Source organism: Acipenser ruthenus, chromosome 19, assembly GCF_902713425.1.
Source record: "Acipenser ruthenus chromosome 19, fAciRut3.2 maternal haplotype, whole genome shotgun sequence".
In the NCBI taxonomy this organism is placed as follows: domain Eukaryota; kingdom Metazoa; phylum Chordata; class Actinopteri; order Acipenseriformes; family Acipenseridae; genus Acipenser; species Acipenser ruthenus.
Window position 1 is genome coordinate 30939533 of NC_081207.1, and position 26215 is coordinate 30965747.

The 26215-nt window shown below is 42.6% G+C and overlaps 1 protein-coding gene across 6 annotated transcripts; it reads right to left on the minus strand.

Moving 5' to 3' along the window:
* Positions 1-438: 438 nt before the first annotated feature.
* Positions 439-19269, minus strand: esrp2 (epithelial splicing regulatory protein 2). 6 transcript variants are annotated; one of them, XM_058992857.1, is made up of 17 exons: positions 19187-19269; positions 18714-18871; positions 17986-18114; positions 10866-10979; positions 10255-10369; positions 9781-9879; positions 9006-9060; positions 8584-8694; positions 8023-8155; positions 7766-7808; positions 6689-6990; positions 6275-6493; positions 5632-5830; positions 4858-5113; positions 4371-4545; positions 2102-2279; positions 439-2066 (listed from the first exon to the last, which is right to left on the minus strand). In XM_058992857.1, the coding sequence occupies exons 2-16, from the start codon at positions 18843-18845 to the stop codon at positions 2121-2123; spliced, it is 2241 nt and encodes a 746-aa protein (XP_058848840.1). In that variant the 5' UTR covers positions 18846-18871; positions 19187-19269; the 3' UTR covers positions 439-2066; positions 2102-2120. The 6 variants fall into 6 exon arrangements, with proteins under 6 accessions (XP_058848840.1, XP_058848839.1, XP_058848842.1 ...); XM_058992856.1 differs by lacking the exon at positions 19187-19269 and adding an exon at positions 19043-19179; XM_058992859.1 differs by lacking the exons at positions 18714-18871; positions 19187-19269 and adding an exon at positions 19043-19179.
* Positions 19270-26215: the final 6946 nt, after the last annotated feature.

Here is a 26215-nt window from a genome sequence, read left to right on the forward strand (position 1 = left end):
AGGGATTATCAATTCTGCCTCATGTGGTACTTGAAAGAACTACATTATATAGACAATGATAGAGGAGGCTTTTCCCTTGAAGTGAGATGGCACAGTGGGCTAATTCACTTGCATACTGTGCTGTTCTCCTTGGAGTACTGGGTTAAAATCCGTCTGATTCTTTATTTTCAAATAGTTGATTAATGTACCTTATGATCAGTGTGAAACAAGGCTGTCCTGTCGGAGCTGCTGGCAGCCAGTAGACACCCCACACTCAACCACATGCACAGGAGAGGTGGTGTGTCGTGTGGGAAGTTGCAAGAGGGGGGGGCTTGATAATTTAGCACCAGTAGGCTCTCTAGTGCTAAACTTACAAACCGATTCGCACCCCTGTTAAAAGCAGAATATCAGCCCATTAATTAAAATGTGCAAGAGGATAATGAACGCAGAAGCTGTGTATCTTTTTCATTTATTGTTTTATTAATATAAGATGCATACATATCTTTCTAAATCCATCAAGTTTCAAACTTGTATTAAAACAAAAAAAAAAGTAACAAAATATACAGCTCTTAACCTCCAACAAGGATCTTTTCCACTTTGTTCTGCTGGTATTGCACTGTGTTTAATTAAGGCATGAGGGATGAGTGCTCAGACTGCAGAGGCCATTCACACATGGAACCAGATCATGTAAAACACACATTCATACAGCTTATAGACATATACAAGAAACAATCTACATTAGGCATGCTCCAGCAGGCACAATAACTGAAAACAGGCACCTCCCCCTTCAGGAATACACAGACTCGGCTTAACAGTGTGAACACTTTGCATGCACATTACAGACCACAAAGTAAATCAACAGCAAAAACAGTTCTGTGTACAGAACACACACCAAGAAGTGTTTTATTGGATTGAGATTTGGAACAGCAAGTACAGGTAGGCTCTCCCAGAGCAACTGTTGGTGCTGCTGGGTTGGGTGGGCAATTCCAATTCTCCTACACTAGAGGGCAGTAGAGGAACCACGACACTTGATCCAGAGAGAGAGAGAGACTACAATCTGGAAAAAAGACTGCAGTGGCGTCTCTAAAAAATATCAAAACTAAAGACAAAGAGGAATAAGGAATAATGCACCCTGAAACTGTATGGTGGCAGGGGGGCTGGTGGAGGGGGCAAAATAAAACGGTAACATACTCTCCAGGAGTACTCTTCAGATTCCTGAAGCACTGCAGGGCACCCACCCATTGCTTTAAGTAGTAGACAAAGGCAAAAAATTCAGTTTCAAAATAATTGCTTTAAAATAAAAGGTATTAGTTTATTTTAAATGTGGCCCAAACTAACATTGCCTACTATTGGTTTTAAAGATCATATTCTTAAATAAAATACAACTTATAAAAAGTATATATAATCTTTTTTTTTTTTTTTTTTTAATTCATTTTTTTTGTGCCACTTTTCAGGATCTTTGGTCATGAACTCAGGTTGGCAGGTGAAGTAGAAGCTTTGTTATGGCATTATGGCAGTGACGCACACCAGCACTTTAGATGATTGACCGGAACAGCCCAACATTTTCTTTGTGGACATTAGAAATGGTTTCATTGACATTTTGTTCTGACAACTCCTTTGTGTTTTTAAACAAAGATTCTGCTGGGCTCCCAACTGCTTTGCAAAAAAAAATAAAAAATACAAATCAATATGTGCTGCACACAGAGTGGCTCTCCTTTGATCAGGTTTAGGTTTCTGCTTTAACTAGAGCAGGATCTCTCATTATATTAGTTCTAATCATTACCACCCAGCCTCCCAGCGTCAAGCGCAGGCCCAGTCATGAACACAAACACATGCTGGTTTGGTGTGAACATGTCTGGCACCAGGCTGCAGTGCAGTGGTCAGTGCACCATGCACCAAGACAGCAGCTACCTGAGATTTATTTATTGTACATTTTTTTCTCATCTCTTCTACTGCTAAAAAAACCATTTAAGTAAGAAATCTGAACAGAAGTCCCCAGATTCCAAGGCACTTTGAGGAAATCAAAAAAAAAAAAAAGAAAATCCATTACACAGTGCTCCATTTTGTCAGCCCTTTCGCTTGCCCCCCCCCTCCTCCTCCTCCTCCTCCTCCTCCTCCTCCTCCTCCTCCTCCTCCTCAGATTACACCACAAAGAGGTTGATGTAGCGACCTGCCAGGGTCCGCTCCGATCTCTCGGCCACGGCTTGCTTCGCCGTGTCAACATTCGGAAAAGTCACCAACGCCTCCCCGCTGCACTGGCCGCTGAAGTTGTAAAGCACGAGAACAGAGTCTGGGTGGAGCTGCAACGAGAGAGGACACAGAACACTCAGCAACGGTACCCAGCTTCAAATGAGCCACTCTGCTTTCTGGCATGGTTTATTTTTAGGGACCCGGGTTCCATTCTGACATGTGATGATTTCCACTCAATCCACTTGCTATACAGTGTGCATATAGCCTCCACTGGTTCAGACAGATCTAGATAGTAAAAATTACACACACAGTCTCCATCAGACATGCATGTAGAAACCAGGTCCACATTACAGTTTATTACATACTTCAAACCTGTACTACCAACAGCAATAGTGACAGTAAAACACGTTGTAACAATTGTTATATCTCATGTAAGACACCTTGCAAGGAGGGCTTGTCCTCGCGAACACAAATCAGACTTCGGACATTTCCTCCACCGTTCTAGAAATTCTAAGCATATCAAGTGAGTGATCTCCAACCTTCTGGGCCAAATAATAATGAAACATAACTTGTGCAATGGAAAACTGGAGTGTGACAGAATCATACAATATAGACTTGCACATTGCAGCCTGGCTGACATTTAAAGCGTGGTGCCAAGAGTTTTGGTCAAGAAAAAAGCATCTGAAAAACTGCTTTAATAAATAAGACTACTGGTAGAATTTGATCATTTTTCTGATGCAAGAAAGCAAATTAAAATGATGAAGATAAAAATAGAAAAGGTTGATTCAGACCTGCTTTTAATAGTGGTTTGTGACAGATGCTGGTAATGCAGCCGGCACACCCACACAGCCCCCCAGCCTGCCTTCATGATGCAGCCAGGTTCCACAGTGCACACAGATTCAAGTCACACTCTACCACCAGAGGGTCCACCCACACTGAAGGCTAGAGATCCCTCATCGAAAGTGTTAATCATGATGGCTACCACAACCTCAACCAAGTTAGCCGATTCAAACGAGAGCAAGGAAGATGAAAACCATTCCCAAACAAGCAAGGTAGGAAAAGGATTTGCAGAAGATCAGGGCTATCTTCAGAAACACCACCCCCAGAAACTCCCATCGGATTACTCTGCAGTCAGTCCGGCTCAGCTCATGCTTGGTCTTACCTTCTCGGATTAACGAAAGGCGGGGCAATTACAAACAGACCCACTCTTTGGGAGGTTGTAACAAGCTCCTTGCTTGATCGTTCATCTGAATAAGGCTGTTGTAGTCATCGGGTGCATACTACAGTACAAGTGTGATACATATGCAACAGTCAACACAAATATGGCATTTTAAAAATCTCCCAAATAAAAAATAAATAAAATGAAAATAAACACAAAAAGTTAAGATGAATACTTTAAATAATAAATTGAACAGACACAGCATTTAAAAATAAAATAATCTTTATATTAACTTGTTAAGATGGTACGATCTGCCAAAAATAATTTTGATTTGATTTTTGTGTTTTGTTTGTGAAATGTTTTTGTGAATGGTTTTGTTACCAAAACTGGCAATGCTTCTTCAGCCCAAGTTTTGCCAAAATCACACATTTTACTTTATTATAGAGAAAAAAACGCACACACACACACACACACACACACACACACACATATATATATATATATATATATAGATTTGCGTTTCTGTAACTGTAGACTGATCCTAATGCTAACACGTGTCCCATCTCTCCTGCATGAAGCAGACATGGTGCTCTCAAACCCAGTCACCCCTCCACACAAGATGCATCATCCACAGGTGTAACATTCAGCATGTGAATGTAATGAGCCATCCAATCTAAATGAAATCATGTTCCCATCATATGAAGCAAGACTGAGATCTGGAGAACGACGATGCCCAGGCAACATCCAAAACAGAAATCGGACATCAAAACGACACATTTCTGGACAATGCTTAGGACAGAACCACCCACGTCGCAGTCTCTATTTACACACAATGCTGCACCTCCAGCAGCTGCAGCCTCTCAATACAGAGGCGAAGGGAGCACTCATTCAAACACAGCCAGCAAGAGGGAAGGCAGCACAAGGAAGAACAGGACTTGGTTAGGACACCTTCCCTCTATGCCAGGTCTCGTGCTTGTGGTCCACTGTGGGGTTGTGAAGCTTCAAGTCAATGTCAAGCCTGGAGTCAATGTGCAGCACTGACCTGGTATCCCTGGAAGAAGCTGAGGATCTCCTTGACGCCGGTGTTGTAGGGAAGCCCCTGCATTCGTACCAGGGCTCCCGGCTGGGGCAGCATGGCGCTGGGGGAGGCCTGGGCAGCAACCATGGAGCCGTGTGGACCAGCAAAGTAACCCACGGTGGTGGGAGAGACAGGGGGGCTGTGGAGGGGCAGAGATACAGGGAGTTAGAATGGGGAATATAAAGGATTTCAACATCTTGGACTTATGAATGAATCAGAATTATCATGACTTTGAATGTATGTGAAGTACAGCCTGGCAAGTCTTTCTGCTATGAATATAGGGACAAATACATTTAGATTAAAAGATTATGGATTGACAACATTACAGAATTCCCCTCTGCAGGCCATATAAACATTAATAATAACTAAGTTTCATCTAATACAACTGCAGGATGAGAAGGGGAGAAAGGACCAGCACCTGTTCCATGATCTGACTCTAGTGGGAGCTCACCTCGGGTAGTATGCAGTGTAGTTCATGTTCATGCTCATGTTCATGTAGAGCTGGGCCTGTGCCTGGGCCTGGGCCTGGGCCTGGGCGTGGGCGTGCGCGTGGGCCTGCGTAGAGTAGTAAGTGATAGCAGGGGGCGCTGCGGGGGCAGGGTGCTGGGGGGTCCTGGGAGAGGCCAGCAGGGCTTGAGGCTGGTAAAGAGCTGCTTCGGGGATCACTGCGGCAGCGGTCTGGAAAGCGTAGCCAGGGGGGGAGAGGCCTGCAAGAGGAGAGAGATGAACACAGAACAGCTACCTTCCTTGTGAACAGGAGAGGGCATCTCTCATCATGCCACCTACAGATCAGAACCCTCGCTAAAGCAAAGCGCACAAATCTTAACTAAGAAAGCAATCTAGTGTTTCAGGTTGTCTTCCTAGGGTGACCACACCTGGTGGACTAACTCTGTAACTTAGCAAAAAATTACAATAGTTGCAAATACAGATTAAATATGATGTTGATGCAGTATTTTTTTTTTATCCTTTTATGCTAAACAAACAGTGTTGATTTTTACCACTTCCTCCCCAACAAGGCAAAGATCTTTATAGACAGATAAAACACCCTAGAGAGAAATCCCCCGAATGTGTGTTCATTTCATTGAGGAGCCCCCACCGTTCACCCCCTCAAATCAACCTCAGTATTACTGATCCAGTGCAAAGGGGAAAGGTCACAGAGCTCCAGCCCCTTCTAAGCAGAACACCCCTTAGCAGCGAAGGAAGAGCGGCAACTCTTCACACTTACATGGTAACTTACATGGCGGTGGGGACAAGCCACTACGGTTTAAAGTGCCACCCATTAAAACAAAACTCATCTCCTCCCCGGAGCACTGGAACACCTCCACGTAGCGGTCCTTCATCATCTTTTTGTGGCACTTCTGAGCCACCAGGAAGGAGCGCTCCGCGGAGTTCATCTGAATGAAGGCATCCCCGGATGGGCGACCCTGGCACGAGACAGGAGACTGCCACTTTAAAACACGTATGAAAAGCTTCATCCAAAAAAGCCAGATTTCTATACTCAAAAGTGTCTGGCATACATGTGTAAAAGAAGCATCTAGGTTAAAATGTGTGCCACACATATGCATAAAAGTATTCAGATTCCCTCAAGAATTAAAACAATGACCTAAACAAGTTTCATCACAATCGGTTCTCTAGATGTTAACTCAAATGTGATGTACAGATTACACATGCACAAAGTGCACAGACTGCCCTGAACAGAGTTGTCTGGGATGGAAAGAAGACTCCTATTGCATGATCCATTTCTGATTTTACTAGGACTACCAAGACACACCGGAGCTTGTTACCTATACACTGTGGCTAATCAAGGTCATAGTAAAACCTGGAATGGGTCAAACCGCTATGCAGTAGGCACTGTCTGGGATGCTCACCTGCTGGTTGAGGACCATGTGGACGCCGTGGGGCTTGATGTCCACTGTGAACTCGGCCATGAACTCCAGGATGTCCTCGATGGTGGCGGTGTAGGGGAGGCCCCTGAGCCGCACGCAGTCCCGTGCCGGCCCCGTCATGATGAAGGGCTGGGGGATCACCGGCAGCATGGGGGGTGGCAGTGTGGAGATCAGAGGTGTGGACATGTACCGGTTCAACACCTGCACCAGAGAGAGAGAGAGAGAGCGAGAGCGAGGGGGAGGGGGAGAGAGAGAGAGAGAGAGGAGAGAGAGCGAGAGAGAGAGGAGATAGACATTACAGCACAACTTCATTACAGTATTAGCCAGCGTAAAATTGTAATTTTGTCTAGTTGACAACTTAAATGGACCTCAGGAGGAGGTGAAACGCTCCACTACCTGCTGCACCTCTGCCGCAGTGCTGCGGAACAGCTCTATGTAGCGCTTGCCCAGGATCTCCCTGTGCTTCTTGATGGCGTTCTGAGCATACTCCTCGCAGGCAAACAGCACAAAGGCGTCCCCCGTGGGCCTCCCATCAGGGTACTTGACGAAGAGCAGCCCCTCCTTGTCGTCCGTCACAGGGCAGTCTGGACCCAGGAAGCTGAGCACCTCCTCCGCGGTGGCGGTGAAGGGCAGCCCGCGCATGCGGATGATCACCTGGTTCTCCTTTGACAGGAACTGGGCGACTTCATTGGAAGTGCCTGAGAGAGAGAGAGAGAGACACACACACACACAGAGGGAGGTGCTTAGGATCACAAGGCAAAACTCTCCAGTGTAGCAGCAGTTGCTTTGTGCCACCCTTCCGAGGATCCTCATTGTTGTATGCCGACAATGTGGCCTCAGTTATACTGAATTCAATCCCCACAACAACTTGATTTCTGCAGCAAGCGTTCAGAATACCCCCCCCCCCCCGACCCCCGCGTAGTAGTACTCAGAGAAACACATGTGGTTTGCTGACTCACATGCACGACTTGGAACTGTATTCCCAATACCCGCATAGCAAGAGATCCCATATCCAGATAAGGTAGTGCACGGGAGGTTGACTCATAGCAAGTTACGTTCAATACCCTTAGCTTTTGTTGTCATCATCGGTCGCTGGCTAGGAACCAGGGAATGGAAGCTGTACCTTTACAAACAGAGTGCTGTAATAGAGGCTGTGTTTCTAAGGTATGTCAGGATGGTGAGTAAACTCCCAATCTTTCGTTCATGAATATGACTGTTTAGGGATGTACGCCTGGCAAAGGAACTGAAGCCCTTATAAAGCACACAATAACTGCCTTTACTGTACTTCCCCCAGATACAGCAATCCATCCCTTCCTGTTTAACTGACAGGTAATGACCATCTAACAGATGATAAAAGCAATGCTGTATGATGTAATGTAATAAATGGAAGTGTATTGATCATGTATATGGATCTGTAATCCAACATTAATTACAACTTATTTATATTTCTACTGCAAAACAGAGGCAACTCACCACCTGCTATTTTCAGAAATTCCTCTCCTGTAGCTTTATAAACCTGTGAAGTGCAAAACTAAAATTAGTTTTGATCCTTGGCAATAAAAAACAATTATATTTGTAAGTCAGGTTAAAAAAGGCTAAACTACAAAAGCAAGTCTTTAATCCTGACTTAAATATTGACGGACACAGCATCTTTCATAGAAAAGGGCAAGGAGTTCCACAATCTGGGGGCATTGTTACTAAACTATAGCTGTGCTGTCCCCTTCACTCACCTCTATATACCGGCTGCCCATGTGATGCTTGTGTCTCTCCAGGGCCAGGTCTCTGTGCTCCGGACTGACAAACCGAACAAGTGCCTCTCCGTTCCGCCTGCCCTGTGCATTGAGGCACAGCGCCACCCCGCCCCTGCAAGAGACAAGAGCATGAAAACCAGAGAGGACTGTCCCAGCCAGGGGACCCTGCCCCTGCAAGAGCTCAGCCAGCCAGGGAACCTCATCCTCAGGTAATCCTGGTGGAGCAATCACTGCTGGGATACAGCATCTGGAACCTCAGAGGTGGTCGTAAGCGCACTGGAGTTAAGAAGCAAAGATCAACAGAAACATGGCGCACAGCGCGCAAGGAGATTTGCGTTTAACTTTGCTGCACGTTTATTTTATATCGAAGCTTGTTTGAACCCATGCTTTTTCTTTAATGTGTGCAAGATCTCAGGAGAGTGGGGAAAGAGAGAGAGAGAAAGGAGAGCTTGGATCAAGCGACACTCAAATCAGAGTTTTCCCAAGCTCAAAAGCAGGCAGCGAGGTGTGAGGGGAATGCCCTGCCCATCGCACACTCACTTGGCGATGTTGAGCCCTTTGAAGAACCTGGCAATGTCCTGGTCTGAAGACTGCCACGGGAGTCCCCTGGCTCGGATCACTGTCTCGCTGTCCACAGCCTCCGACTTCCTGCTGTAAGATGAACACAAACTGTCAGGTACTCCCTGGGCCAGGCCAGGCCAGACGACTGTCACAGGACAGCAGTATACACCACAAGGGAATCAGACAGCAGCCACACTAGCTTTACAAAATCCCTTTACACCAAGCAACCAAAGTCTTCAATGAAGGATCTTGCGAATATAAAGAAAGTAGAAGTTTAAAAGGAAAGTACTTGCTACATTACGTATCACACGAAGAGAAAGTTCATCTTTTGTTTTTACTACTTTTGATCAAATACAAAGCTATTCCTACGTCTGCAGAGAAGATTCGTAGACAACACTCACCAGGCGCCGGTTTCAAACTTGCACTTCACGGTCTCAAAGTCTGTGAATTTGTGATCTGCAACGGTAAGGCACGGAGTTGACACACCAGGGCTGTTAGAAGGATCTTCAGTTTGGCATGTGAATACCAATTCATACAGCGTAGTTTAAAAAACTGTACAGACGGTCACGTTTGAAAGTTGGATGTTCAACGTATCGTAAAGAAGAAACCCAATTACTTATTTTTTTTTTTTAAAGGGTTGTGTTTAAATACAAAGACTTATTGTACAAACTAGCTAGCTAGAAGTTCCTTTATTACCAGATTTAGTTTGCTGCCTCAGACACACAGGAGATTACATGCCTCGTGTTTTATCTGTGCTGGGGCAGTTGTTTTCTTCAAATTGGAACTGTTATCACAGAGTGCGCCAAGGCCAAGCAGTCCATGGCGCTTCTAGGATAATAAAACAAGCAATACCCCCCCCCCCCCAGGAAAATGGCAATGTCATTGCAAGGCATTACTTGCACTGCCATGAGTCACTGCAATAAACATATCTTCAGACTGAGAGGCAACAGAAAGAGCGCGTTTCAAGCGTCCAAATTACCTAGTACTATTAAAACACTCAATAGTGCTACATTTAGAAATTCTACAAGAAAATGTATTTCCATGGCAAGGGTTTCAACCAGAAATCAAGAAAAGCTTCTACTCAAAACGTTTGCCATTAAACTACACTTTATTAATTCTTTTTTTAAATATTTCTAAATTAAGACAGAACTATTGGGCAATTTTAAAAAGACTTACTGTGTGGTTCAGAAAGAAGTCGTAAAACGACTGCTGCCATAGTTTTCACCTCCCAGACCCCTGCGCTTGTCTCTGTGTTTTCTGTAGGGATGTTTAAATCTGAACATCTGAAGTTAAAGAAAAAACTCAGAACAGACAGACGGCTGTGACCCGGTAACCTTTCGAGCCACGAGAGTGCACATCAAAATGACTAATCCTGCAGGCACTGACAGGGACCTCAGCCAAAAGCGAGTTAAATACACAGGCATGTGGAGGGGTCTGGTGACTAGCCTGGGGTCCTGGAGTAATTCTGTGGGCAGGCTGGGATTTGAAAGCAGGCTCCGCTCCACTCTAAGAACTCCTTGTACCCCAGGTGCTTTAATGCACAACGTTAACTCTTTATATCTGATCTCATGGCTTTAGGAGGAATTATCTTCTTATTGGATGATCCTGGAAAGGCTCAGATTGCCTTGGGGATGAGAACACAAAGGATACATTCTGCCATGGAGGAAAGGGTGTGATCCTGTGCAGAGCCGGAGTTGGGACAACATTTGTGAAGCTCCTTCCGCAGGTCAACAAAGGAATAAAAACAATCTGGCAGGACCAGATTCTGTGGGGAGGGGGGGGAGGAGAGAGAGAGAGAGAGAGAGATGGAAGAATACATCAGTGACAGATACCACTCAGAACATAAATGTCATTTTAACCATGCACTAGGGGCAGGGTGTTACAGGAGAGGGCAGGTTAAAGCTGAGGGAACACCAGGGCACTTTTTCAGGAATAGTGGCTTGAGACCTAGTTTGAGGCAACTTTGTTGTATCAAACCCCAAGTCTCCCCTGGTGTGCCATGCAATAGCCCGAAACCTAGTCTCATGAAACCAAGTTCCAAGCCACAAAGTGGACCCATGTTCCCTCAGCTTACAGGTTAAAACTCTGGTGTACCAGATGACTTGAGAAGAGACATGTCTGCAAGCTCTACCAAGACCACAGGGGTGCTTGTAAAACAGATGACAAAGAAAATAACATAATATGCAAAATATTTCTCTGCTTTGCTCCATTTTCTCTTATAAATGTGTGTTAATGCCGCCAGCCTGGCTCCCACCTCGTACCTTGTTGGAGGCCTCTGGATGGAAGACCTGTCTGATAAGCAAGGGCCCGTCTGTGCAGAGTGTAAAGGAGCTCCTACCCAGGAGCTTCAGCTCGCTCGACACGGACTGGTGAAACTGCGGAGAGTAGAGATAGACCCTTTAGTACAAAAACAGACACTAAGGAATTGGGTGAGAAATTAAAATAAAAAAATAACACCGACAAGCAGTACTTGTTTTTCTGAAGTGCAGGAGATATCATCAACATTATTCAGAGTTAGCGAAGCTATCCAAACACAAGTTTTACTACCAGCTTAGCAACAAGCAGAAAAGCTGGTCTGACTGGTTTCTGTTTGCGCAAGAAAAATGAAGCGGGCGGACAAGTTCAAATCAGCAGGATCTGGGATCGCCCCCGGGAGGAAGGTGAGACATGCGGGTAGGTGCAGATTACACACAACAGAACAGATAGCAATCAGAAAAAAAAAACACTTCAGGGAATGGGCCGTGCCTCTTGCAGTGTCCAGTGTTTAGCAGTCAGCTATCTGTCTGTTCTCTGTCACCTTCAGCGGGGGTTACTGGGTTCATGGAACACTTTCAGAAAAAGAAATCCAGCAAGAAATACAAAGCAAAGTGGCACCTTGCATACACAAAATAACAAACCAACATGAAGGTAGCCACAAATCTACACCAATTGAGAACACAACTGAGAGTGTTTGATCCCTCCTCCCCCCATGGAAATGCCTTTATTTCAATCCTTGTGTTTCTGTTCCACACTACACATTTGTTATGTATTATTTGGAAGCCCTTTTTGAATTGCTGGTACTGCATCATGGATTCTTGACATTGCTGCTGCATTCTCAGTATTCAGTTTTAAAAAAAGCACCTTTGTGCAGAGTTTTAACAGAATCTTTTGTGGATTGATCTGTGTGCTAACATGACAATCCTTGCTATCTCTTCCAAGATTTATTCCATTCCTCCCAAGCTTCCACTGGAAATTCAATGCAATGTTGTTTAGGCTTACCACATGTTCTACAGCCAAGTCTTTCATCAAATGGTGACCCGAGTTCACACGACAGCAGGCAGAAACATTGTGGTCCCTTTGCTTAGTCACATCCACCGCAGACCATGGTGCGCCAATGGCTTCAATTTCATTGAAGTATGGGGGGCTGGCGATTAAGTCAGGAACTCTACACGAGTCTATCAAACATTGTACAGCCCATACAAAACCATTCATTACAAAGATGGTTGGACAATAGAAAACACAGTCTAAGAAGTCAAACAGTTCTCACGATTCACTGTAAAGACACGCTGGTGAAAAGATGATTAACTGCAACATGCTGTGAAGCGAAGCAGGTGGATTGAAGATGACCTCACTCATCTTCAACAGTCTTGCAAGAGCCACTCAATTACTTCCAATGTCAAAGAAGAGCGGAATCCAAAATATTGTAATTTATGAGCCTTATGCAAAATGTACCATTGACAAGATAGTATGGTGGTCCAGTAAAGCTGCTCAACTGCAGTAAGCTAAACCGGTCCATTTACACTTAGACACTTGTGCTACATTCACAAAGGAGGACAATTCAAGGACCACCTCACACACTTAAACACATTTACAAAACTGTGCGATTAAAAAGCAGGGCCTCGCAAACAGGCAACACAGTGTGCACTTAAATAAACAACGTCCTGACAACCTAAAATAAAATGAGCTAGTCCAAGATTAGTGCTAACGGGGTCTGTGAAACCAGCCTGAATGAATGAATTTAAAGGTCGATACAGCCACCTTTAAGCGGGACTCCCCAGACCAGACACTTGTATATTTTGGTCAATAGGAAGTCCTTTATTGGAACCTCTCTCAATACATTTTTCACACTTTATTCAACAAAAAACATACAACTGAAGTTTGCAAAAGCATGCTTGTAGAGTGCAGGGATAACCAGGTTAACTGGTCACCAAAGGGGGAGCACATCGGTGACTCTTCTCTTGGTTCAAGTGTCTGTAAATAGACAAGCTAGGAACTATACAGATACATTCACAGAAAAACCCTTCCACTAAATTCCAGCGAACACCTAACATTTCCACATTCCTAATTTGTCTCTATTATAGAATGACTTTTTGTTTTTTTAAACCAAGTCTAAACTTGGCTAATGGCAGCTCCTTTCTTGCGGTCCCTGTGTTCCTTGGTATTTTGCCATCTTAAGCCGGTTGTACTACTTGTTCAAAAGATGCCAGGTGTATGTTATTACAACATTAAAATATACTGTTGGTGTTTAAATGTAAAACAAATTCAACATCACCTCACACCCAGCATTAAAAGGTACACCCCACATGACGGCAGTTTTAAATTTCAGTCACTTGCTTTAGATGGGGTTAGTTAAGAGTTTGATTGTTTTGGTAAATTGGACATGCTTTCCTGCTCAGCTTCTGTGCCCAGTTGGAACAATGTTATGGTAAATGAGTCCCCAAAATAGCGTGAAAAAATAATTAAACAACCTCTTTCTGTTCTAAAAAAATGACACGATGATGATGGAAAATTATTATTATTATTATTTGTTTATTTAGCTGACGCCTTTATCCAAGGCGACTTACAGAAACTAGGGTGTGTGAACTATGCATCAGCTGCAGAGTCACTTACAATTACATGTCATCTGAAAGACGGAGCACAAGGAGGTTAAGTGACTTGCTCAGGGTCACACAATGAGTCAGTGGCTGAGGTGGGATTTGAACCAGGGACCTCCTGGTTACAAGCCCTTTTCTTTAACCACTGGACCACACAGCATCCTATTCATATAAAAATAAAACAAACAGTCCATCTAAACTGCAGACAGCATCACGGGTCTCCAACCCTACCCAGAATACAATGGGAACAGGCTGGTATGCAAACACTATAGAATGATGCCAAGGGAAAAGTGTGTGCGGATATTAGGACAACATTTTGAACGTGCGACTATGGAACTGAAGAGGAATTAATCCTGCGTTTTCAAAATCCCTGCATTCTTAATCCCAGTATTCCAGCTTCCATATGTATGAAGAGAAATGCTGTTGCTTCATGATTCAGACTAACCTCCCCGAGTAAAAATGAAACCACCGACTACAAACATGTGACGAGTCATAGAAAATACAGCACTAAAAAACAAACACCCTCCAGGGGGAGCTGGCTGAGAAACAATATGTTAGTCAGACAGAAAGAGGTTGCTTTTTTGCCAAGTACTGTAGTCTGAAGGTGCAATTTAATTTTGGACAGTGCAATCATCTTGAGCAAGCAGACTTCAAAATATCCACTATATCATTTTCAAATATGAATGTGTCCATGCTCCGTGTATAAGCTTGCTCGCGTGTGTCCCAGTACAATAAAAGGCCACACTGTTTGTGCAAAGGTGTTTGCGTAGAAACACACAGGCACATACAAACCACCTTCTATAAACATCTTAAAAAGACAACTGCCACACAGCGACTCGAATATAAAAAGCACACAAACATCAGAAAGGAAATGTACAAGTTATATTCATTCAAATCCAAAGGAAAGGGACTGCAAGGGTAAAACAAACAAACAAACAAACAAACAAAAAAGCAATACCGTACGTGTGTAAGATGTTAACTAGTAAAATAATACAAATATTCTAGTGATAAACATGTTCAGTCCTTGTTTGACATTGGGGGGGAGAGATGCATGCAGTTCTGGGAATCTATATGGGAAATAACCACAGTATAAAACCAAATATTGAATTATAAAACAGGCCAACCTTAGAACCAACAAATAAATTCATAAAGCTTTTGAAATCTAAAAACTGGTCAAAAGAAAAGTGGTTCATTTAAAAACTGCAAAATGTCATGTTCCCCTGCTCCATACCCACCAAGGGCAACTCCTAGCCCCATTCCTATCGATTGCACCTCTTGGATCAGGCTGTTTACTCAACACTGTTTGTACTGCAAGGCAGAACCAGTTGGACAACACAGCCAACTTTCAGGGAGGGGGCGCGCCAAGCACAAGATAACACACACACACACACACGAAATGAAAGAAAAGCTCTGGCAGCATTTCTAGTGATCCAGTTGCACCCCATCATCTGCAATACCCCCATGCTTGAGTCAATTAGCCAAGGTGGCTACTTAAAAGGGCATCACCCTTTTTTTGCAGTGAGCAGCAACATGATTTGACTTGCTTCAGGACAGCCTGCACAAGGTGTGACAAGTCTTCATTATTTCACATGTGCATCTCTTCCCTCCGATAGCCGACACACTGACTGCAAAGCAGGTCCCCCTCAGCTATCTGCTTGAAGTGTGTGTCACGGCAGTAAATAAGAGGCAGGAATAAAACTAAATGTAGATTTATATAGTGTGTATCTAAAACTCAAACCGCTTCTAATATTGAACTACAGATCTGGCCAGGAAAAAAATATGTTGCCAGTACCAGGTTACGATTGAATAAGCAAAATAAAATCTCCCAGCTTTATTTATTTTTTTCTTTTATAAATAGTATCAATTTTAGAGGAAATCACATTCATTTAGTACCCGAAATCTGGAGAGAGAAGAAAAAACAAAAAATTCTGAACAAGTTTCTCTACTGGAACAGTTTTCTACCGAGCAACATGTGAATATTATTTTGGATATACCAAACAGGTCCGCTTAGACACACAGGTATTTGCAAATGGGTTTAAATATGGACGAGTAAAAATGAATGAAATCTGCACTAAATTTCAAGATAAAAATCATTAAAAAAAAAAGTCCTGATATAAGTTTAGAGGTGTGGTTGTCCATAACATTGTGAGAGGAGCTGGGATTGCTGCTCACGTCTCTCCCATCGTCGCTCGCTTTAAATCAACTCTCAAGACCCACCTGTTCTCTCTTGCTTTCCATGCTCTTTAAGCCTGATATCTGCTATTAGCTGCTGTATTGCTGCTACCATTTCATGTATTATGCTATTATCATGTATTATGCATTTTTTGCTGTATTTAATGTATTATGCATTGTTTTTCACTTCATGTATTATGCATTTCTCTGTATTTAAAGTATTATGGATTTTCTTGTTGTTACTGCATCTTGTAAAGTGCTTTGTGATGGTGGTCCATTATGAACGGCGCTACATAAAATAAAGATTGATTGACTGATTGATGTGTCCAGGAAACAATCCACAGTAAATGCAAGGGATACAATAACTGAATTAAAGGATTGATTGATGACCAAAAAGATCAATTTGAAACTATACCTGCTACACTGTCCAGCAATTGCCCATCCAGGTATTCAAACAGAGATAGAGATATTACTTAGATTTGATAACTGAAGTACAAGCAATCGCACACTGCCCCCCCCCTCCCCCTCTCTTTACAAAGCCTAGCGTGTAATTACAGTTTGGGCGTGTTGTGAAGTAAACATCCCGTCTTCCAGATGTCTGCAGAGTAGAGAACAGAGACAAGACCGGACCTGCTGGTGATCTGTATCCCAGAGTCATCATTGCCACGGACTAACCGGATGCGGCAATTCAAATTCACAATCCTTATCCTACATCTTTCCTTAAAGACAAACACTGTTCTACTGAACCGACGGAAACTTCTAGGGTGCTAATCTCCAGCACCAAGAACAATGGATTTGACACAAACAGTGTTCCGCCTAATTATACAGCTCGTAACTGCACATTCCAGCTAACTGCATACACCCAGGAAACATGCTTCTTGGGATAGTGCGCACACAGATCTGTTCTAGATAATTGCATATTCTGGGGTCTTGCAAACGACTGTGGACAGTGAGCTGTTCAATTAAGAGGGACGAGCTTTAACTAGCCCCCTGTGTTTGTTTTATAAGAACCCTGGCATGGTGCAGTAGGCTACACCCCCCTTTAAATACTAATCAGACAGTCCCACTAACTGAAACAGCAATGTCCATAAATAAGCACAAATGTATTCCTTTGGGAGATCTGTAAAACATTTCTAAACTGCACACCTCATGATCTATACAATACTGGAACAGTGAAACAATCACGTAGTTAACCCTATAAAATATGGCACCAACAGGACATCGGGTCCTTATCACACAGCTTTCATTCATTTGAGGAATTTTCTTATTAATAAAAATGTTATAGAGCGCAGCTGTTGGTTTAACAGTGCACATTTGTGTACAGGTCTAGGAATGACAACTCCACTCAACACTGCAGGGTGCTCTAGTAGTATAGGGACTGCCAATGAAAATGAGCTCATAGCCAAATCTAGGTGCAATACATCTTAGGACATGTCATAATGTTAAAAATGTAACATTGTCGATGTCAAATAAATACATAAATAAAAATAATAAAAAAAGATTGCCACTCAACACTGTAGACCACGCTACTAGTGTACGAAAGAGAATGCCACCCAAAACTGTAAACAAGTCTAATATAATAATACGTCGCTCTATGCCCAAATTGTGATTTTTCGCCCCCAGTATAATTTTTTTTTTTTGATAAGCCAATTAATTAATTGTACAAGGGCATTCATGCGGTAAAGTTGCTTTGTGCTGAAAGAGTTCTTTTACCAAAGGTGAAGCAAGCAGACTAAATTCATGAACCTGTGTTTACAGAAAAAGTCTGTTTATAGGCACACAATTCATTCCTCTTATTCAAATAAAGTCTGGTCAGTAATTAGTTCATGAGGTGTTTGTTTAAATCGGATGCTGTTGCTATTACTGTAATTCTGAACTACAAAAATGTCAACTCAACTGGTCCTAGTTCCAAATTTTGGAGGACAATAATTCATTTATCTATCACACCCTCGGGCTGCAAGAGACTACAGTAACACTATCAATGGCAAGATACTCACTTCTTATTTAAACTACATTGTCACAACAGCAATACTCATTAATAGAGTAAACATTACATGTGGAACCATAAGAAAGTTTGATGTTTCTAACAAGAAGCTTGCTCCTCCCTGCCGAGTATCATTTACTGCAGAATAAAATGCATTCTCCTAATCTGTTTTGTGTTTGTTTTGTTTAGTTTTGTTTTTAATTTAATGGGCATCTCCAGTTGTTTCTGTGGTTGTATTCCATTCATACCCCCCACCTTTACCCCGGGTCTGCGTTTGTTAATGTAAAAGGAATAGCTTAGCTTAGTTTCTGCTCCAGCGGCCTTGCTCCAATCAGTATAATTCTCCCAGTCATTATGAGGCAGTGGACTCACCTGTTGCAGAACGTCGTCTAAAGGCTCGGCTTTAGAAATGTCATCCAAATTCAGAGCCGTGTCTTCTTTACACTGCTCTGTTAGTTCCAGACTGTCGGGTTTTACAAGGCACCTGTGTAATTTCCCCACCTGTAAACGAAGATATTTATATATACAGACAGAAAAATAAAACAGCCTCACCTGTGTTTATTCATTTATTTAAAGCACCGAAAAATGTCAACTTAATTTACCACACAAGCCACTACGAAAATATGCATAAAACATGTACACAATAAAACGAGCTGCAAGCAAAGTTGTTAATTGTAAACCAAGGGGTTGCTAACCTTACTTAACGTTCAATTCTAAACCGATAAACCCTTTACAGCTGTACACATTCAATGCCTTTTCACAGAAACCTTTTAACCAACAGATTTGTTTTTTTATGGAGCTTGTGTCAGCAATCCACTTAAAATTAAACAAAGATGGCAAGCCGTGACAATTCTAAATAAAAATACACAAATTATATTTCCACATTAGAAAAACAAACCAAAACGAAATCTTTCAGCTAAACTGAATTTACCAGCACCTGTTGCAAAATGTGAAAAACTAATAATGCATGAACGGCAAAACGGCACATTTTGGTTATAGGTGTTAAAGTGCTGTGAAACTTTTATATGTTTAAAATGTTATATTATATATTACATATTATTATTATTTTAAAATCATGAATCAGCTCAAGTGGTCCGTACCTTTTTGTTCTGCAGATCCACAATTTGCCACACCAAGAGAATTAATTCCCTCTCATCCGAACCCAGTTTAACCCCATTTGCACCAGCTGTTGCCCCAAACAACACCACCACAGTATCATTGTGCGAAGCCATCAGGGGGGACCACAAGGGGCAGAAAACTACAATCACAGGCACAGACCAAACAAAAAAAATAACACGAGGGTCACCTTTTTTCCAAGTGATAAGGGGGAACGGGGGAAGGGGGGTGGAAAAATCTAGAAATTAAATGTAAAACCAAAAGAAGAGTTCTCAAACAGAATACGAAAAGAGTGCGAGACCGAATGTTCTACCTGGTCCAAACTCATGTGCGTGTTCCTTTTCCCGAGTTTCTGGTCTGACTGGTAAATGAACCAAAAAAAAAAAAAAACACACATTCGGGTCCCTTTCACTCTAACACCATGACAAGCGCTGAGGATTTTTTTTCTCTTGGTTACCTGCATTTGGTTCAGCCCATGCGATTTAAGTCGGTCTCCCAAGAGGATAAGGCCATTGGCTAGTTCCAAAAGGTAAGATTGTGACGTGAGACACTAACATCTATGCAACCCAATCTGATTGGCTTTTTACAAAACTTTTTTCTATCTTTCTCTGACTCACAGCTCCCAGTACAGCAGTATCCTGTTTAAATTTTTTTTTTTTTTTTTTTTTTTTTTTTTCAGGATCACCTTTACCTATTGGATAATTTCAATATTTAAATCACCTGCCTGGACCGGTTTTAAAGTCTTATAATAATCTTTGACAAATGACGGATTATGGGATCTTTATAATCTTTTTGTGAAGAAATATTGTTTTGTTTTTGTAAAATTAAATCTTGGCATAATCGAAACTGTACAGTACATCGCGTATAAAAACTAAACCACAATATTATTAGCCGACCTACTGGGACAGCAGCACGATGGGGTTATACTTGGTTATCCAACATGGTTATCCTAAGTAGCAAGGTTCATTCATGCAACAAAGGAAAGATATCGCATACCCAGAATTTATATAATGTGAGAATAACTAGTGCCAAACTGGTTGTGCATACATCCCTGAGATATACAGAACAAAGCATGATATACAAGGGCTACAGATCTACATTTCCTATTAGGAATAGAAATTCGAGTTTAAAATGGAATACCTCATAAAAACATCACATACCTAAGAACAACAATAATATTTAATTGGATTACATAAAAAAAATAATTAAAAAACAGAGAATGGAGATATTTCCAGTCTAATGCAGTTGGTAATGCAGGACTTTATCATATAGTTACTGGTCGCTTAAGCTAGTTGTCTGCATACAAACATATCTATACTTTGAATACAACTGAAAAAAAAAAAACCAGAAACAAATGTGTTGGGCAAGTTTATCATACAAGTTAAAAGAATAACTCGAAGTTGCATGGTAGGTTTTCATTTCCCATGAATTCCCATCATTGCGTGGGACTCATGGGATTCACCATGCTGTCCCCATGCAGGCACCATGCTTTACTGCAGTCTGCTGTGCTAGGCTGTAAACTTTTAGCAGGGCTTTCTTCTGCTTGGTAAACTTCAAAACTGTCTGCCTGTATTGTATTGCATGGGACCGTGGCGTGCTGCCCTGTGAAGTGCCCACTGGTCTCCCTGTAACGTCACTGTCCTGTCACAGGCAGGCACTTCCTATAGGGGCAGGTCTCCTGTGTGCTGTGCTCCCAGGTTATACAGTAACCAGGCTCAGCTTGGCAGGGACTGAGCAAACATCCCACTCCCACTCTGCTACTAGAAATGCTCCCACAAAGGCACGTCAACTTTTCACTGGGGGTTAGCTTCTGATAACAGCTGTGGAACAGGACTAGCGAGTAATGCACACATATTGTAATGGAAGGGCAGTGCAGGCAGCTTTACAGACATGTACAGCATGTAGTTGGTGATTCTCAACTAGTTCTGGATGAACATGGTATCCTGTAATACAGGAGTGTCCAATCACGGTCCTGGAGGGGCATTCCAGTAAAATGATATAATTATCTACTTCAGGGCCAGGATGGAGGGTTTAAACAATTTAGAGCAGGGAGAGGTCCTGCAGCAGGAGATGTTTAGCAGTTATCAGCTGTACAGTTCTCTGGGGTGGGAGGTGGGTAGGATGTTGGCTGCATACTAGACTGGATGAGCAGCAACACGATTGCTGTTAGGAGGCACGGAGCTTGTGTATTGTAGCAGATTAATGGTTCGGGGTTTGGAATCGGTGGGTGTACTATAGTTGCCTAACTTTGGTATTTTTCCAGGGACCTCATGGGAATGACTATACTCACAGAGCACGGACTGGGAATGGTGCTTCAGAATACCACTAAGGACAATGCTCAATGTGTCAATAGGGTTAGAAACCTCCCCCCCCCCCCCCCACACACACACTTCGTGTACCCCTCCTGGAAAACCAACAGCTGGTATTTAAACTGGTTAAACTGGTTAAACTTGAATGTGGTTTGTACTCTGAGGATTGTACTCCACCGGGATAGGCTGGAATTGTTTAGTGTTTTACAGCACCTGGATTACATCAACCACTTGTCTATAAGGGTAATACATGCAGGTGATGAAATGCAGGATGATTCCCTGATGCTGGAATCGACCAATCAGATTGAAGTGCAGACAGGTTCAGAAGCTTCGATGCCTCTGAACCCAGCTGAGTTTGGCATTGAAACTCTGCACGTCTGTTTTCAAAGATTGCAAATGGCGTTCATTTGTGTCAGATATGTTGTGATTAATAATTCAGTGCTATAAGTGTCAGTTCAGACAATCAGCCTCCTTGTCGCTGTTAGACATGCATTCATGAGCAGCACTGTCCAGTACAATGGCAGGCAGCCTTCTTTTCTGTATGAGTTGCTGCTCAGAAGGTAATGCATTAGTTATGAGCTGTAAGAACCGTGACACAGTCGTACCTGTGCTTAGCGTAGGGCCTTGTGGTGTGAAAGGTGAAACCTTTCAGCTGGAGAATCACAGATATTAAATTCTCTGACCTTGACATGACCGTGAACATGACATGGTTACCCATCTGTCTAGTTTAGTCCCTATAGAAAAAAAAATCATAAAACTAACAGGAAACAAGTGGTTTTAGGTAGAAGCGGTTCAATTAAACGATCCAAGTCTCATAACACTTTGCTGGCCAGAATCCAATATATTTGAGACTGAGAAAATACTTATTAACTGCTACAGGCATTACCATACCCTGGGCAATAAAGGGTTAACATTAACATTATTTTGGCATTGGCGCCCAGAGGACAAACACTGAGATGTATCAGTGTGTGGCGGTCGCCACATAGTACTGCTGTGCTGTACATCATAAGGGGCGTTAGCATCAGCAGCTTGGTTTCGTTTTATAGTGATCACTCACTTCTTTTAAACACAACAGAAAGTGATCAGAATTGCAATTTAAAACATTAATTTTGAACCTCTCTCCCCGGGATTAGACCTGCCCATGTGAACTAATCTTCAGCTCAGGAAACTCTCAGGGCAGCCCAGTCTAAATTCCTCATCAGGGTTGTGATGCTGAAGAATCTTGCTTGGCTAGATCTTCCAGAATACAAAAGGATGGTAGAACTTGCTGCACAAGAATGGACTGTCGGGGAGCAGTATTTTTGTAATAAATGTTTTTTTTAAGTAAGACTCAATTCCTCAGATACACCCTCAATGGCCCTTCCCCCTGCCTGTGCAGGGCCTTTCACACTCCAATCAGCAGTACGGATCTCTCGTTCACGCAGGCCGCGCCCCTCTCCTTGTGATCAGAGCAGGGTGGGAGCGCTCGCTTGGACAAAGCTGCCAAGAAATCTTTTGTGTGCGTTTGGTTTAGTTTTTTTGTATCCCTGCTTTATAGGCTGGTAAAGAGATCCCAGATTGAAAAGACCGAGTCTGGTTCAGCTCTGGAAAAAAAAATAATAATACTAATAAGCTCCCACACATGCTTTTATGGGTAGATAACAGGCAAAGGCACTCAGGAGTCATTTATAAAGGTGCAGAGCGCATCAATACACAGCCAGTGTTTGGCAGGATGATACTCAGCTTGGGTTTTTCCATCTTCTCACCTGTCATTTAAAGTGTTGATGAGTTGCCATTCCCTGTTATTGGCATTCCAGATCCTGTGATAAAACGACAGTAGTTTGGATAAACAAACCTCACAAAGGGTCCCATTGACAGCCTAGTGACAGCAGCATATGGCCAAGCTGAATGACTGATTCGATTGAGGTTAGACGCAGAACAGCAAAAAAGGGAAGACCAAAACACTTGTCATTGAACAGCTATCACGTGTATAAAAACCTTGACTTCTACTGGAGACTGTTATCTCAATTTTTTTTTTATTGTAACATATCTTTACTGTAGAACACAAGCTCTTAAATACCTGCATAAAAAGGGTGTGTTTTCATTTGTGCACAAACAGTACTATATTTGAATTGCAACATACACTGGCATTGTTTTTCCTGTTGGGCGATTCATTCTGTTTCCCTTCAGATTGTGCGGCAGGCTCTCAGGGATCCACACAGCTCTGTCTGGCAGCCACAGTGTGTGAGCTGCTTGGGGACACTCGCTAGTGGCAGCTCCCTCAGGGATAGAGAGACACAGCAAACCCAGTCAGAGCCAAACCCACTGCCTGTTAATCTGTCCCTCAGGAGAAAACAAAACAAAACACAAACTTTTTGATTCAGAGAAATATGACCCCCTCACCCCACCCCCGAATCAGATTAAGACAACATTGGAGCTCTTGTTTCTGGGTCGATGCAGAGCCTCCGAGTTCCTCCACTTGCTGAGCCACGAATTCTTGGCATACCTGCCTGCTGACAGGAGCAGCAGGTAATCCCTAGAGGGATGAGACTGGTTTCAGCAAGCTATTATCCCCCTATGCATGTATCACTTCAGAACAAAAAACCTGATTCCTTTACTGAGAGTATCAGAATCTAGGGATAGACGAATCAACCTGTCTGTCTTCATTAGCTCACAACAGTTTCAAAGTTAGTTATTAATGTACATATTTTTTGATTTCTGTACATTCTTTGACACAACACTCACAATGTGCTGCCGGTATTAATACCCCCCACATGAGACTAACTCTCACATTCCAGTCTAGGAACCATGTGGGGTCAGCTGGGTTCTCCATGCCTACAGCACTGGAAATGAACTGGGACAGGAAGCACACTTCAACACGCATCTTCACTGGTAACAATAAAGCTAACAGGTAAACAAATAAAGCGCTGAGGGTGGAGATCCTGCCTTGCGATGGCTGCTGGGCCAGGCTGTCAGCAGTGGTGCAGTCGTGCCACAACTTGCATAATCGGCAAGCTAAGTCACATGACTCCCATCTCCCACACAACTGTCTGATTCAGTCAGCAGTCATCTTTACAAACTACTTCATCATCGTTCTGCCACAGACACACACACATGTAAAGTAAAACATTCTGACAAGAGGGAGAAAGACACTTTGTGGCAATACTTGTAGAAATGAGATCAATGCATGACCTATTATATGTATTACTAGAAGTTCAGTATACAAATAAAATGTAATAATTCTCATCTAATGAAAATCAATTATTTTAGTGGCGTTCAGGTACCTTCAGATTGAGGACCACAAGAGATGCCTGATTGTCCTGTGCTTGGCTGCTGGCCCCGAGAATTGTAAAAACTAAAATTGGGAACAGAGTGGGAAGAAAGAAATTGTTATTCTTCAGTTCTGAGAGCGGCACAGAACATCCTTGTTTTCATCCTGCTTTTCCTTTGAATTCACTATTTCCACTTCCTCGTTCCTGCTGCGGAACCTGAAAGCAATGTACCAACACCTGTACCTGTCTGAACTGAGTGCATTTACTGTAACAAGACTATTTCTGAGAACATTGCTCCCTCACATGTACTCAGATTGCAAACAATCATATTATGTTGTGAAGGTACTGGATCCTCGTGTGCAAAAATAGTTTTTTTTTTTTTTTTTTTTAATTGGCTCAAAAGTAATACTTACACATTTAAGTGGAGTAGAAAATCTGAATCTTTTGGGACTCTTGACTCTGTCCAGTCAATAGAATCCCAGTTTCCAGAGCGTCCAGTGTTGGACTAATTTATAAATTCCTCTAGCGTAAGAGAGGCATGTTGTCTGGTCACTACTCCCCATCACACAATATAAAGTACAGGTTAAAAGATATATGTTATGTGAAGTACATTTAAAATCATTTAAAATGTCTTACCTGTTTATGATCCTATAACACAAAATAATAGAAAAAAATAAAAAAAACCTGCTCATGGCTGAATAGGGGCAAATAAGACTGCACAGTCCTTCACTTATAGGCTTCCCTTATAACAGTTTCTCATAGTAAAAGCACAGCAAAGTGTAGTAAAGCATAGTGGAAACATGGTCAAGCACAGGTCAGCATTGTGAAGAACAATAATAAACATGATAAGTGCATAGTGCAGCCACAGGAAAGGTATGGTAAAACTGCAAAAATACAATGCAAAAATACTGTGGTAAACCTTAATAAGGGTTAGTGCACAGTGTAACACAGTTCTCCAGAAGTACTTTTTGCTAGAATAGCTTTTAGGCATGCATGCAGAAACAACACTTGAGAACACACATGATGATATTGAACAGGGACGGAATTAGATGCAAGAAAATGTCTCTAATAATGACAGCTTTCTCAGTGCTTCTGATTTTGAGAATCGACACGACTGTAACCTGAAACCCAGGTGCAGGTTGGGAAGCTCAGTCCTGGGCTGCCTCCCAGGTATGTATGTGTACATATAATTGCATGAAATAAAAGAAGCCTAACTAAACCAAGGTGTGGGGTGCAAACAAAAAATGAAAACTTGTCAAGTTGGGACTGGAAAGGCAGCCTAACAGCAACACAGCTCAGTCACAGAGTCTCCTGACCAAATGTTGAGGTCAGCTGAATTTCCCACGCTATACCCAGAGTGCAGTGCAATGGAGGGCCACAATCACAACTATTATTATTTTACACAGTACATATGTTCCTTTATCTAAAGCAAGGTAAGAGTTTGATGGAAACCTGCTGGTAAGATTTATGTCTCTTTGCAGCATGGACCCTCTCCAGGTTTGAGAGAGGTCTGCAGGCTTCATTCCGAGAGGAGTGATATATCACTGAGCTGCTGTCAGGAGAAACCGGGCTTTGAAAAGAGAGGCTGACATAACTGGCCCCGGGGTGATAGGAGGAGGCTGGTAATGAAATGAAAATCCAGAACTGGTTATTGAAATTGGAAGTTAATGTGTTTGCATAACCAGGACTTAAACATCTGCCAGGCAGAGAGCACAAAGGAGAACTTATTAGGGGAAGATGGCTTTTGCAAAACTTTTCTGACCTCATCATGCTTTTATTTTTTAGAATAGATACATATTGCTGACCATGTGCTAACCAAATCCATTGTCTTATATCAGTGGTGTCCAACCATGGTCCTGGAGGACAGTTCCTCTCCAGGTTTAACAGGCACAATTAGATCTTTAACTACTTCAGGTTCTGGGTGGA